The sequence below is a fragment of the Plecotus auritus genome (genome assembly GCF_963455305.1).
Source record: "Plecotus auritus genome assembly, chromosome: 7".
Classification (NCBI taxonomy): domain Eukaryota; kingdom Metazoa; phylum Chordata; class Mammalia; order Chiroptera; family Vespertilionidae; genus Plecotus; species Plecotus auritus.
In genome coordinates this window covers 33984627-33997594 of record NC_137774.1, presented here as the reverse complement: position 1 = coordinate 33997594, position 12968 = coordinate 33984627, and the positions used below count along the sequence as shown (strand labels likewise).

General features: G+C 47.1%; 1 protein-coding gene across 1 annotated transcript in view; it reads right to left on the bottom strand.

Moving 5' to 3' along the window:
* Positions 1–480: 480 nt before the first annotated feature.
* The window catches only part of SUPT6H (SPT6 homolog, histone chaperone and transcription elongation factor), a 40429-nt gene continuing 27941 nt past the window's right edge, over positions 481–12968 (bottom strand). The window contains exons 24-37 of the mRNA XM_080680355.1: positions 11931–12058; positions 10616–10823; positions 9973–10120; positions 8524–8666; positions 7530–7670; positions 6307–6502; positions 5677–5915; positions 4773–4886; positions 4479–4603; positions 2742–2854; positions 2412–2489; positions 2155–2321; positions 1561–1748; positions 481–1279 (exon numbers count right to left, since the gene is read on the bottom strand). Coding sequence (XP_080536481.1) covers positions 1093–1279; positions 1561–1748; positions 2155–2321; positions 2412–2489; positions 2742–2854; positions 4479–4603; positions 4773–4886; positions 5677–5915; positions 6307–6502; positions 7530–7670; positions 8524–8666; positions 9973–10120; positions 10616–10823; positions 11931–12058 — 2175 coding nt within the window. The 3' untranslated portion in view covers positions 481–1092. The remainder of the gene's footprint in view (positions 1280–1560; positions 1749–2154; positions 2322–2411; positions 2490–2741; positions 2855–4478; positions 4604–4772; positions 4887–5676; positions 5916–6306; positions 6503–7529; positions 7671–8523; positions 8667–9972; positions 10121–10615; positions 10824–11930; positions 12059–12968) is intronic.

Below are 12968 nucleotides of genomic sequence, written 5' to 3'. Positions count from 1 at the left end.
CAAGATTCAAAATTTGAAGTACAGTTCTACTGCATGTGTATAGCTTTTGTACCACTGTAAAGTCAAAAAATCTTAAATTGAATCATTAAGTTGGGGACCATCTGTAACAGGCACAGTGGCTGGCAGTGGCTGTGTGTGAGTAGAAATAATAGCAGGTAACATTTACTGAGGCCTTATGAGGTCCCAGGCACTGGGCCAAGCACTTCACACATTCTCTGTCCTCACAGATGCTCTGATGAGGTAGGTATCACCATCTCCTTTACAGACAAGCTGGCTTAGAGATAACAGGAGTGCGCTCAAGGTCATAGGACTGGGAAGTGGAACAGGAATGTGATATCAGGCAATCTGGTGCAGAAGCCACCTGCTCCTTTGAGTAACTTGCCTTTCTGATGGCTTGAAGAGGGAGTCGGAAGCCCTCAGAGCTCCAAACACTGCTTTGAAAGCCACCCCTCAAGAACCAGAGAGGGAGAGAGAGGCTTTGTCAAGTGCTCTGTAGAAACACTGTTTATTCAAATGACAGGCAGGAAGCAGCGGTGGCAGCAGGTGGGTGAGGGTGGCCAGGAGGGGGCTGGGCAGGTTAGCACTGCAACCCTATGTCCCCTAAAATCCTGCTTTGATAGCCACCAAGTTGTTGGCATTAAGGTCAGAAATACTTCCCGTCCTCTTCCTCCTGCCCCAAACTGAATAAATAGCATCTATCTCCCCGTAAGAGCTGGGGGAGACTCATGTGCTGAGCTTGCTGCCCGGTCACAGCCCAGAGTCAGGTAAGGGCAGAAGCTCAAAATGGCTTGTAGGGAAGTAGAATACAAAACTGTTCCACTCTTATTCTCATCTTCCTCCTCTTCCTCCCTGCCACACTCCCTTCCCAGCCTGGTCCCAGGAAAGGTGGTCGGTGAGGGCCTGGAATGGGAGAATTGTTGCCTAGCGTACATTGAGCTCAAGTTCGAAAGGCCATCCAGCCTGTCACCCACCCAGGCTGACCACCAAAGAGAACGTCAATTCACGCCACTTTATGGACAGAAAAGGAGGGGCAGGGAATGAGGCAGGCATCTCCCAGCCTCAGAGGTAACCAGAGTCCTGGGAGCAGGCCCCCTACCGATCCATCTCGTCCAAGAGCGGGGTGGCATCACCAGCAATAGACATGGGGGTGCTTTCAATCATAGGGCTGGGGGACGGCCGAGGTGTCAGCCGCTGCTTCTGTTTCCGCCGCTCAGCCTCCTTCTCCTGAAGCCACTGCTCCGCCATCTTCCCCCAGTCGATGGCTGCGTGGCTGTTGGACCTGGAAGAGAGAAGGGGCCTTTCAGATTGGAACACTAGAAGGCTCAACAATCACTGGTGAACATCCACCCTTGCAGAAGTGGACTTCATCCTATGTCAGTAGCTATGGCCAACTGCCACACTGTCCTCTTCTGTCATCTCCCAGAATGCATCCTCATGGGAACATCACCTGGGTCACGGCTCTCAGAAGATCCAGAGCACCTGCCTATGCTAAGCCCCTTGGCCTCTTGACAGCACCTGCCCTTACTAATAACCTGCTCCATGCACCACCCATATACTTACTTTGGCTGTTGCTGCCGTTGCCGAGAGCTGGAGGAGGGCTGGGGCTGGGCCTGGGCAGACTGTGGGGTGGTGCTGGCCTGTAGCTGGTGGTACTGTGGTGTGGTGATGGGCTGGCTCGGGGTTGTGTAGGAGTAGCTGGGGGTCATTAGTGGTGTGGCCACTGGCTGCTGGGCTGGCGTTGGGAACACCTGGAAAAGAGTGAACAGTTAAATGGGGATGGGTTTGGGGCATACTTAAGGTTCCCATGAATTTCTGCAAAGCTTTCCAGTTGACCCTCTCCTGAGCAAATAGGGAGGCCAATGGAATGGGACCAGGCACAACGATAGGGCCTCCTGGTCCTGACTAGTCGAGGATTCTAGTGGCTTGAGGGTCCCAAAGATCCCAAGGACTCTGCAGAAAGATCAGACCTTCTCTTATTCCCTTTCCCCTCAAATGGGCCTGAGAAAAAGGATGATCTGTTGTAGATAAGGCCCATCTGTGCATAAAGGTGGGCACTGCCAGCAGCCAGTCTAAGGATACAGGTTGGTAAAGGATGACAGTTCCCTTTCATTTTTCCCCACCCTTCACAAAGAGCTTCCCCTCCAAGCCACGTACGTGGTAAGCGCTACTGCCCCCTCCACTGCCGCCATAGCCATACTGGCTGGAGGCCCACTGGGCTGGGGTGGCATTAGGGTTCTGTCCTTGGCCTGTCACAGCAGCAATGGCACTGAACATCTGTGAGGTCATGTTCTGGGGTAAGGCATTCACAGCCCGTGTCAGATCTGTAAGCACAAGGAGGTGGAAGAGGGCACATTAGGGGTGAAAGTCCTAGCTTTATCCCTGAGTCACAGTCCTAGGCGGGAGCTCCTTACCGGCAAGGTTGAGGTTCGCTGGGGTAGCATTGATAGAAGCAGGTGTCCGGGTCCTACTGCTGCTACTGGGAGTGATTCCTACAGGAAATAGGCAGAGTCAGTTATGTTTCTGGTTTCATAATTCAGGAAACTAAAGGAGGTACTGAGAAAAATTAAGTAACATAGGCAAAGTGGATGGAAGAACTTCCTGATGCTAAGAGGTTGGAGTAGAAACAGAGCTGCAGTGACAGTCTATCCCTCAACCCCTTTCACAGGCTAGTTAGTGATACCCTGATTCAGAGCCGAGGTATTCTTCCAGCCACAGCCCTGAAGTCAGAGAGCACAACTCACCCGGTACAGGATCCTGGTAATGATCCTTAAACCATCTGAAAAGTCCATTCACAGTTGGGAAGATTTGGCCCCGGTACCGGAATCCTTCTGGAGTCACCGTTACATACTCTATCCTGGGATTTTGGAAGGAAATATGCATCAGATACCACTTGGGGCCAGCCGTGAGAAAGCGGCCAGAACAGATCTCCACCACGTGAAGTAGTCACACTGGGTGCTAGGGGAAAGAAGAGATGAAAGAGCCGGTCCCTGACCCTGACTTTGGGGAGGTGAGGTGTGCAGAGCAGAGTACAGTCAAGGCCAGGAGTCAGTAGCCCCTGGTGTGCTATGTACAGGCTGCCAGAGGAAGACTTCAGGGGCTGGGCCACCATCCTTGGCCACTGTGTGATGGCAGCACCCTGCAGGTCAGGGTGAAACTGAAGCCACAGGCAGTCAGGTTGGAAAAGGTTTCCCAGGGCAGCAAAACACAACTCCCCATGAACTGGAATCCGGAAGTGCTTCTGGAAGGTGGTTAGTCTGCCTTTAGTCAACACTGCAGACCAGAGCGTGGATAAGAGGATGGGCTCTGGGTTCATATCCAGTTCTAGTTCCAATTTGTCTCTGCCACTCATCACCTAAATGACTGTCTGAAGTTACTAAATACAAATCTCAGCTTCATGTATAAAATGAGTATAACGGCACTTAAACCCATAGGATGGGAGTGAAGAATAAATGAGACAGTGCATGTAAAGCACTTACCACAAAACACCTAAAATAGACGTGTGCTCAAAAAAGGACAGCTGTCTACAGACAATGCTAAGTATGACCAAGTTCTCATTTATATTAAACTGAAACCTGTTTCCTAAATCATCTACTCAAGTGTTCCTTCGGCAACACAAGGAGTCTGTGCCCTTTTCCACAAGAAGTTATCACATTGCCTCTGCTCCTGGTTAAAGGTCCCGTTTGCTCAACTGTTTCTCATGGGACAGTTTCCAACCCCAAAGATCCCTGGCTGTGAACCTCTGAAAACATGCTGATAAGTCAGAAAAGGCTTCTCAGAAATGAGTGCGATATTTCAGTTGTGCCCAAGATGATGCAGGGTCCAGAGTCCAGAGCTTCTTGTCATCTGGCCGCTGAGTCCCTTCCTAATATTGCCTGTGCTGTGCATCACGTGCAGGCATAGGGATTAGGGTAGAAATGCCTAGGCCTTGGCTAAGGGCCAAAGGGAGGATGGGGGAGTAGAGAAGGCTGGTATGAGCACTAGAGAGTCCCAGATTAAAGAATACCTAGGAAGGCCAGCCTGTTGGTCAGACAAAAAGGAAGCAGAGCAGGTCAATGGTAGGGAGAAGAGATGATCTCCTGACCTACCCCTTCTGTGTGGGGAGAAGTCAGCACACTATAGCAACAGCAAGTCACTGTGTACCGAAGCCCTGGCTAGGGTGAAGCAGACAGTGAAAAGGAGAGATCAGTGTGCTGGCCCCATCTTTGATAACCAGGTGGATGGAGCATCTGATGATTTCCATCACTCCTTGGGAGAGGGAGAAGAGGCAAAGGGTTGAGAAAAGCATTTTTCTTAGTGAATCTTTGCCTTTTGCCTCTAAATCATCATTCTCTTACCCCACCTCCAACCTCCGCCTCTATTCTAAACAGATAAAAGGCAGTTAGGCAGAACCAGAGAGAGTACTACTCCAGGGCCTCTATCTCCCCTGCTAGCCTGTCTGTGGACCCCAGTGGCAGCACCTTCTCAGCACCAGTGCTCACCTGGGTTTACCCCGGGGCTGGTATCCCAGTAGGAACTTGCCGGGCAGTTCCTTGCAGGCACAGATGAAATAAGGGATGAAGGTGGGCTTCTCCTTCTTAGTTTTGATGAGCAGCTCCTCTAATTTCTGGGGGTAGAATGAGGGGGAGAGGTTGGGATAACAGCATGCCTGGTAGACAATGTCTGGCGCATACATGTACACCTCCTTCACCAGCTGAGAGACCCCTACACTGAATGGAAATCATACATTCTTAAGTGACTGGGTGACGTCTTTCCTCAAGGGGCCCTGGGCTCACCTTACGGTCCCCACCACTGCAGTCCTGGTAATACTTGTGGTTCAGAAGGTCCCGGGCAAAGGATGCCATGGGCTGGACATAGCGGGCAACAATCTCATCCAAGTCTTCGAATTCCTGTGGTAAGAAGGTAAAGGCCCATGTATCATATCTAGATCTGAGAAGCCTGGCCCTTCATCAAATCTACTCAGAATAAAACTCCTGGGAGGGGGTGAACTTCCCATTCCTGCTGTAGCCTCATTCCATTGCAAAGCCTCTTCAATTTATCCATCTGTTAGAGTTGTGCTCAAATTTAAAGCTTACAAGGCACAAAATCATTTAAGCTTTGATTATCCCTCATGCTTGGGAACAACAGAGAACTTCATGAACTCCATTGAAAAAAGGACAGAGAAATTTGATGTGTGCACACGTCCATGTGCCTGCATGTTATTTTCTCCTCTTCTTCCACTGGCTCTCTTTAGGTAGTCTATTTTATTTTATTTTATTATTATTATTTTTACTGATTTCAGAAAGGAGGGGAGAGAAATAGAAATATCAATGATGAGAATCACTGATCAGCTGCCTCCTGCATGTCCCACACTGGGGACTGAGCCTGAAATGCTGGCATGTACCCTGACCGGGAATGGAACAGTGACCTCCTGATTCATAGGTCAACACAACCACTGAGCCACGTCAGCAGGACTTTAGGTAGTCTATTTTAAAATTTGGAGGACAGGGACGAAGGGGCAAATATACAAAATTATTATCAAACGACTCATTTCACAACCAATCTCCTATTTGGTGTTCTGTGTAGCTAAAATACATGCATGTAATGCATACAAGTTACTAGTGTTAGGTGAAATGGCCAGAAATGGCTTGTTTCATGAAGCAGGCGTGGGGATGGGAAGTGAGTGGGGCTGGCTCTCACCTCACTGTTGATCCACAGGGTGGCTCCCAGGCTGAAGGCATTTTCCTTGCCCTCTTCCCGCACGTCCACATGCTGGTAGATGCCGTCACTGACCTTCCAGGTCACTGTCAGGTGATTTTCGCCCTTGCTGCTTGGTCGGATGATGACATCTCCCTGGTCCATGGTCTCCATCATCTTTTCTGCTTGTTTGAAATTTATATTATGGAAGGATGGATGTGCAATTACCCGCTTGATATATGCTGAAGAGGGCAGGAAAGAAGTACAGATCAGGTGATGGAACTGGGGACCAACAGCAATGGGACAAACCATGCCTTAACTTCTGGCCCCCTATTAAATTCTGAGACTCTTTCACCCTCTCTGGGCCTGGACTTTCTGATATAAAGATGTGTTCACCTGGGTTCCTAGGGTACTGACAGGAGTCACATGCATTAGCAAAGAAAATGTGACCCAAGAAGACCCTGGTTTCCAGCCCTGCCAATGATTCCCTTTTGATGCCTCTGGGCCTCAGCACCTCCAAGCTGAGCACTCACTCCCATCGGGAGGTTGAGCAAGGGAACTTCCATTAGCACGTGCATCCTGAAGAGAGAGGTGCCAAGACCGTGGTGCACAGGCATGGTGGTGGGCACTCACTGGTTCGCTGTTGTTTCCGCTTCATGTCCTCCTCCTGCTTGTGGTCTGCTGCTTCAGCATCAAAGTCATAGTAGGTATCCTTGGGCAGTTTCCACTCATTGTTCCTGTCCATGAGGTCTGAGGTGCGGCAGGTCAGGTCTGCGCTAAACTTCTCGATGTCAATCTTCATGATGCGGCAGTGAACAGTCATTCCCACCTAGATCCACAGAACATTTGAGCTGGAAGGGACAAAGATGATCTAGCCCAATGCCCTATTTTACAAATCAAAGTCCAGGCAGAAAGATGAAATGACTTTCCCAAAGCCAGCCACCTACTGAATAGCAGATGAGTTCAGGATTGAGTCTGATCTGCAGACTACTGGCTGTGTCTTGTAGATGCCTTCTACTGTAGGCAGGAAAACCACCTGGAGTCTACTAGGGTCTAGCCTGTTACTGGCACTAGTCCCTTCTCCCATAAAGTTGCCTAGTTACTGCTCCTAGGAGGTAGTCAAAGTCTGGCTGCCCTTTTTGGAGGGGAAGGAAAATAAAAGCTGGTTTTTATACTTTACCCTTGACTTGATTGAACCCATCTATCTAAACAGTGGCAAAAGCCAATCACTCTGTACGGCTCTCCTTCTGGAAATCTCCCTAGCTTCATTTATCAGGAACAGAGTCTTTGCCCAGCCTTCCCAAGTCTACAGTTCTTGGGTTCACAACTCTTAGAACCAGAGAATTGGCAGATCCAGGACCAGCCATGTTACAAACTGAGTAATCCTGGAAAAGGCACTAGAATTTCTCTGAAAAGAGAAGGTACTATTTCCTTCCCCCACACGCGGTGAGATTAGAGACAACATATGTAAAAGTCAAGTGCTGGTGCCTAGCGTGTATATACATAATTAATGGCAGGAGAATACTAGAACCGAAAGGAAACTTGGCTTTGTGTTTCCCAGCTTTTAATGCTGGGCCCTGTTCCTGCCCCTTGGACTAAATCACAGCTTCCCACACAGGAAGAGAGAGCCCTCTCCCAAAGGGCTGGCAACTTGCAGTTTCACAAGGCAGTGAACAAAAGCACTCAAATACTTTTTGCCCTGGCTTCTTTCAGCTAGTTATAAATCCCCCTGAAATTCTCTCCCTACCAGCAGCCACTGGGAACAGAGCCTAACTTCTGGTGTGGACAGCCCAATGTTAACGAGAGCCCAATTTAGGCAGCTGAAAACTGATGCCTTAGCCTAGTCATTCATCTACCTTCACTCGCTCCTCTGGCCGCTTTACCACTTTGTCACTGAGGAATTTGGTGGGGATGAAGCCAGTTACACCATTGTCTAGCCGTGTTTTGACACCAATAGCTTGGCCTGGGCATGAGCCGCTGTCGAAGTGGTTCCAGACCTAAAGAGGGCATAGGGAGAGAAGCTTGATCATTAAGATTCTGGAGATTACACATTCAGAAAAGAGCTGCCAAGGGTGTTATAATTTATTTTACCACTGAAACCTGGTATCGTGGTCTGAAAACACAATGAGTTAGCCACCTCCTACCAAAATAAAATGTGAAATTCCCCAATGTTATTTGACTCATAACTTATGTTTGGCACTACTGGTCATCAGATCAAGGCCCTCCCTCCCATTTTGTTCTATCTCGTGGGCATGAGAAACATCAATGTCAGTCTCCTCAGAACTCATTTCAGTGAACCAGTTGCCCCTTGGCTTTCTATACATTCTGGACAAATCCCAACAGCTTCTTTTATTGGGTAAAGTAGAGAAATGGTCTTTTACAGTCTGCCTAACATTTGAAGACCCAGAAAAAAGCTTTCAGGGTGGCTTTAATGAGTTCTAACCATGAGAAAAGGCAGATGATGTCTAGAAGAATGTGGGAAAAATTAAAAATGTGTTTGGAGAACAAAAAAATGAAAGGGAGTCTCTAACTAGCATAGGGACACTGTGCCTACCCTGCAGGTAAGAAATGCATGTCCTCATATCTCTAATCTGGTTGAGCTAGATGCCCAGAGAATGGGAAACAAAGATTAAGGGCTGAGCCAGAGTAGAAAAAAGCATATAGATAATTTCTGACTACCATATGGAGGGAGATCATGTTAGACCTGTATATGTTTCAGTCCTCTTCCTTCTCCGTGTATTCATTTGGTAAAGCATTATCTAAACACTCCCACTTTCCTATTCCTTTTGAGGACACTAAGACCATCAACTCAAGGAAATTTAGTGACCATGGTAACACTGCAGCACATACCTCACTTAGTTCAGGGAAATTGTCCTGCTGACAGAAGGGGCACTGCCATAGCCCTGTCTCATCATTTCGGATTGCCTGATCGTAGCTCTCACCCTGTGGACGCCTGTGGGCAATGCCAGTGACGTTGCAGATGATGAGCTTTCCTAGAGGAAGGGGTGAGAACAGGGAAAGGAAGAAGAGGGAGCGCAGGTTGAGAGAACTGGAGAGGCAACTGCTTCCCACCATCTTTTAATGACCGAACACTTGTTGTATAGCATCTGAACTGATTTCTCTTGCATCTTTGAAAAGAAAGGTCTTCCCTTGATTTGATGACATGAGAAAATCAGGCTTTTAAAAGTGAATTCATAAAGATTCCACAGCAGGTTAAAAACATAATGTGATTGCCCTAACCCAGTGGTTGGCAAACTGCGGCTCGCGAGCCACATGCGGCTCTTTGGCCCCTTGAGTGTGGCTCTTCCACAAAATACCATGGCCTGGGCGAGTCTATTTTGAAGAAGTGGCGTTAGAAGAAGTTAAGTTTAAAAAATTTGGCTCTCAAAAGAAATTTCAATCGTTGTATTGTTGATATTTGGCTCTGTTGACTAATGAGTCTGCCGACCACTGTCCTAACTGGTTTGGCTCAGTGGATGGGGTGTCAGCCTGCGGACTTAAGGGTTCCAGGTTCAATTCCGGTCAAGGGCATGTACCTTGGTTGCGGGCACATCCCCAGAAAGGGGTGTGCAGGAGGCAGCTGATTGATGTTTCTCTCTCATCGATGTTTCTAACTCTCTCTCCTTCTCCCTTCCTATCTGCAAAAAAATCGATAAAATATATTTAAAAAAAACACACCATAATGTGATCTTGAACTCAGCTTTGACTTCCAGTCTAGTGCTCTATAATCTTTTTTTTAAAATGTGTTTATTGATTTATTTTTTTTAGAGAGGAAGGGAGAGGGAGAGAAACATCGATCAGCTGCCTCCTGCACACCCCCTAATGGGATTGAGCCCACAACCCAGGCACATACCCTGAATGGGAATGAAACTAGTGACTGTTTAGTGCAGGGGTCCTCAAACTTTTTAAACAGGGGGCCAGTTCACTGTCCCTCAGACCGTTGGAGGGCCGGATTATAGTTTAAAAAAAAAAACTATGAACAAATTCCTATGTGCACTGCGGGACCGGGACTAGTCCGCTGCTAAGCAGGACAGGCAGCGGCACCCGGCGGGCCGGATAAATGTCCTCGGCGGGCCGCAAGTGGCCTGCGGGCCGTAGTTTGAGGACCCTTGGTTTAGTGCATGGGATGATGCTCAACCAACTGAGCTGCACTGGGCAGGATAGGGCTCTATAATCTTTCTAAAAGCTCCCCTGGTATAGTGAAAGTTGGAATCATTGCTTGATTTACGTGTGTACCGTAAGCACATATTCCTCACCCCTACATATTCTCCTCCACCTAAAAACAGATCCAGAATTTACCAATGTAGAAGGTCTCTGGTGTTTCTTTGGTTAACATATTGAAGATTTCCTCTGTGTTGGGAGAGCGGTAAGCTGTCCGGAGATCCTTATACCGACAGCTCAGCTCTGCCCGGATGTCGTACAGGGTGATGTGTTTATCACCATATCCCTAGGGAAGAAGCCCATTATCAAGAAGAGCCTTGCATCTGTTCCCCAACCTGAGCCTGAGTCTTTCAATGAAAGGAGTAGGCCAGGTGGTTCCTGTCAGGGCTACTCTTTCCCCTAAGACTAACTAAAGGTTTTCAAATCTTTTCTTACCCATGGAACACTGGTCTATGCCAAAAAGGCTTCACAGGTCACCAATGTATAACAGATAAACACGAAGCTGCACTGTTGGCAAGGAGGAGGGCCTAGGAAGAAACTCAACTACTGAACCCCTGCAAGCTCCCTCCTACTCCCACAATGAGTGTAGTGGCCTTGGCTCCTTAACAAGTAGACTGAACACTTCTTTGAGAAACCCAGTATGGCATGGGGAGGAAGAAGAGAAAATCAAGTTTCTCACACCAACAGTATTGGGGATTTCTCTGGAGACTTGCTGCCCGAGTCCTCCCAACCATGCCACTTGGGATGGCTTTTATGCCAGGCTTTCTACACTGTCACCCACCTGCCTCTCCAGTTCTTCTGCAAAGGCATCCAGGTCCAGGTCCTTGAGTCGCTCTGGGTTTTCCAAGATCTCCTCAAGGGCTCCTGCAGGATTGGCATCTTCAGCTGATTCATCATATTCCAGAGCATCCACTGCCATCTTCCTGGCCCACTCATAGGTCTCAGGATGGACTCGAGAACCATCAAGGACTTCAATATATGAGTCAGTGCTGAAGGAAAGGCAGAAAAGGACAGGATATAAAACAAGAAGCTTCTAATAACAGTCTAAATGTCCACCAATAGGGAACTGGTAAATAAATTAGGGTACCTCCATACAATGGAATACTATACAGCCATTAAAAAGAATGAGGTAGATCTATGTGTGCTGACATGGAAAAATGGCCATGATATATTGATATGTGAAAAATGCACTGCAAAACACTATGAACCAAATGATCCCATTTTTTTTGCAGTAAATGGGTAGTTAGTAAATGCATAGCAAAAATAAAATTTAGAAAAGTTGCAGTATACATCAATTGTTATAGTAGTTATCTCTGGGGGGTGGGATTATGGGGGACTTCCACTTTCTGCATAAATTTCTATATGTTGAATTTTATGTAATGAACTTATATAAGTCTCTTAAGATAAAGCAAAAAGGGGGAAAAGACCTTTGAGAATTTGCTGATAGCTATTTTCCCCCATAAAGCCTTCCCAGGCTGGTCTTGCCCGTGCACTCACATGGACCTATGTTATTCGTGGAGTGTTACAGCAAAGCTGGGTGGAAAATGAAGTTTTAGAACTTGAGCCTATTTCCCCACTGATTTCCATTACTGAATGAGGAGCTATGTGCCCGTGGAAAAGATCCTCCAAAGACTGAGTTGATAACTTCTGGAGAGGAAGAGGTCAATAGTGAAGTCCAAAGTCCAAGAATAGAATTTTCTCTGAATAACATCATCTCAAAACATACTGAATCACTTCCCCCCTTCCTTACTTCCTCATATCCCCACTCCTTTTCCATTGCTCCTGTTATTCCCACCCTTACAAGCCACGACAGACCACAGCAACAACAAATTTGTGTTTAATGAATAAAATCTTATGTTTTCCGTTCTTAATTTATAAACTAAGTTGGTTCTTATGTTTCTCTCACAAAAAAGCTTCACATAATTGAACTGATCTTTTCCATAGGTCAGAGGCTCTTGACTGAATAAAGGTTCCTCACCTTTAAAACATTTCCTAATTTAAATAGGCTGGTGGCCCTTTGGCAGCCCTACTCCCCTCAAGTCCCCAAACAAAACCCAAGGGATTTCCTCCTGGTTTATCCAGGCAGAGGGCATCACCTGTCCCCCAGGGAGGCTGTGTCGATCTTCAGGAATCCAGCACAATTCATGAAGACTTTAGGACCCATGTGGCACATGGTAACCAGCTGGGTCCGGCTCTCAAGCCTGGTGTTGTTCTGCTTCAGGATCTAGGGAAGAGGTCTGGAGTGAGCCAGAGCAGTGGGCAGGCCCCACGTCCCAGCCTGCTTTCAGGTTTCTGGAAAATGCTCCTGGTAGGAACTCTGTCCCTATAGCCCACTATCTAAATGAGCACTATATCAGACTGCTACTAAAAATTTATTTTACTTACTTATTTTTTATTGTGAGAGTGCATTTATTAAAGCTGGGAACTGAACCAAGGAAGGGCTTAGGACAAAAGCAGCAATAGGAGAGAGCCTAGGCTGGGCTGTTTTGGCTAACTGGAAAGTCAGAGAAAAGGGGGTCTTGGAGACAGGTTCAGAGGTTAGCCTGGGACGAGCTGCCACTGCCTATTGCTTCCTGGTTGTGAGTGGTGTGGAGACCTTTAGAGTTTAGGAGACGCACACCTCAGAGGGAAGAAAGGTGTGGGCATGCTCCTGGGAGGGATAGCACACTAAAAAATTATTTTAATAAACTACGTTATAATGTATGGCTTAAAAGTTAATGATAGGGGGGCAATGGTAAGATATGTACACATATAATACCTTAATAAAAATTTGAAAAGAAAAAAAAAAAAAAAAAAAAAGTTAATGATAGCTCTAGCCAGTTTGGCTCAGTGGATAGAGCATCGGCCTGCAAACCAAAGGGTCCTGGGTTTAATTCCAGTCAAGGCCACGTACCTCAACTGCAGGCTCCTCCCTAGCCTGGGGCCCTAGTTGGGGGCGTACAGGAGGCAACCATTCAATGTGTTTCTTTCACACTGATATTTCTGTCTTTTGCTCTCTCTTCCACTCTCTCTAAAAATCAATGAAAAAATATCCTCAGGTGAGGATAAAAAATAAAAAAGATAATGATAAAACATATATTCAAGTACCCATCACTCACCTTAAAAAAATTATTACCAATACTTTTGAATCTCCC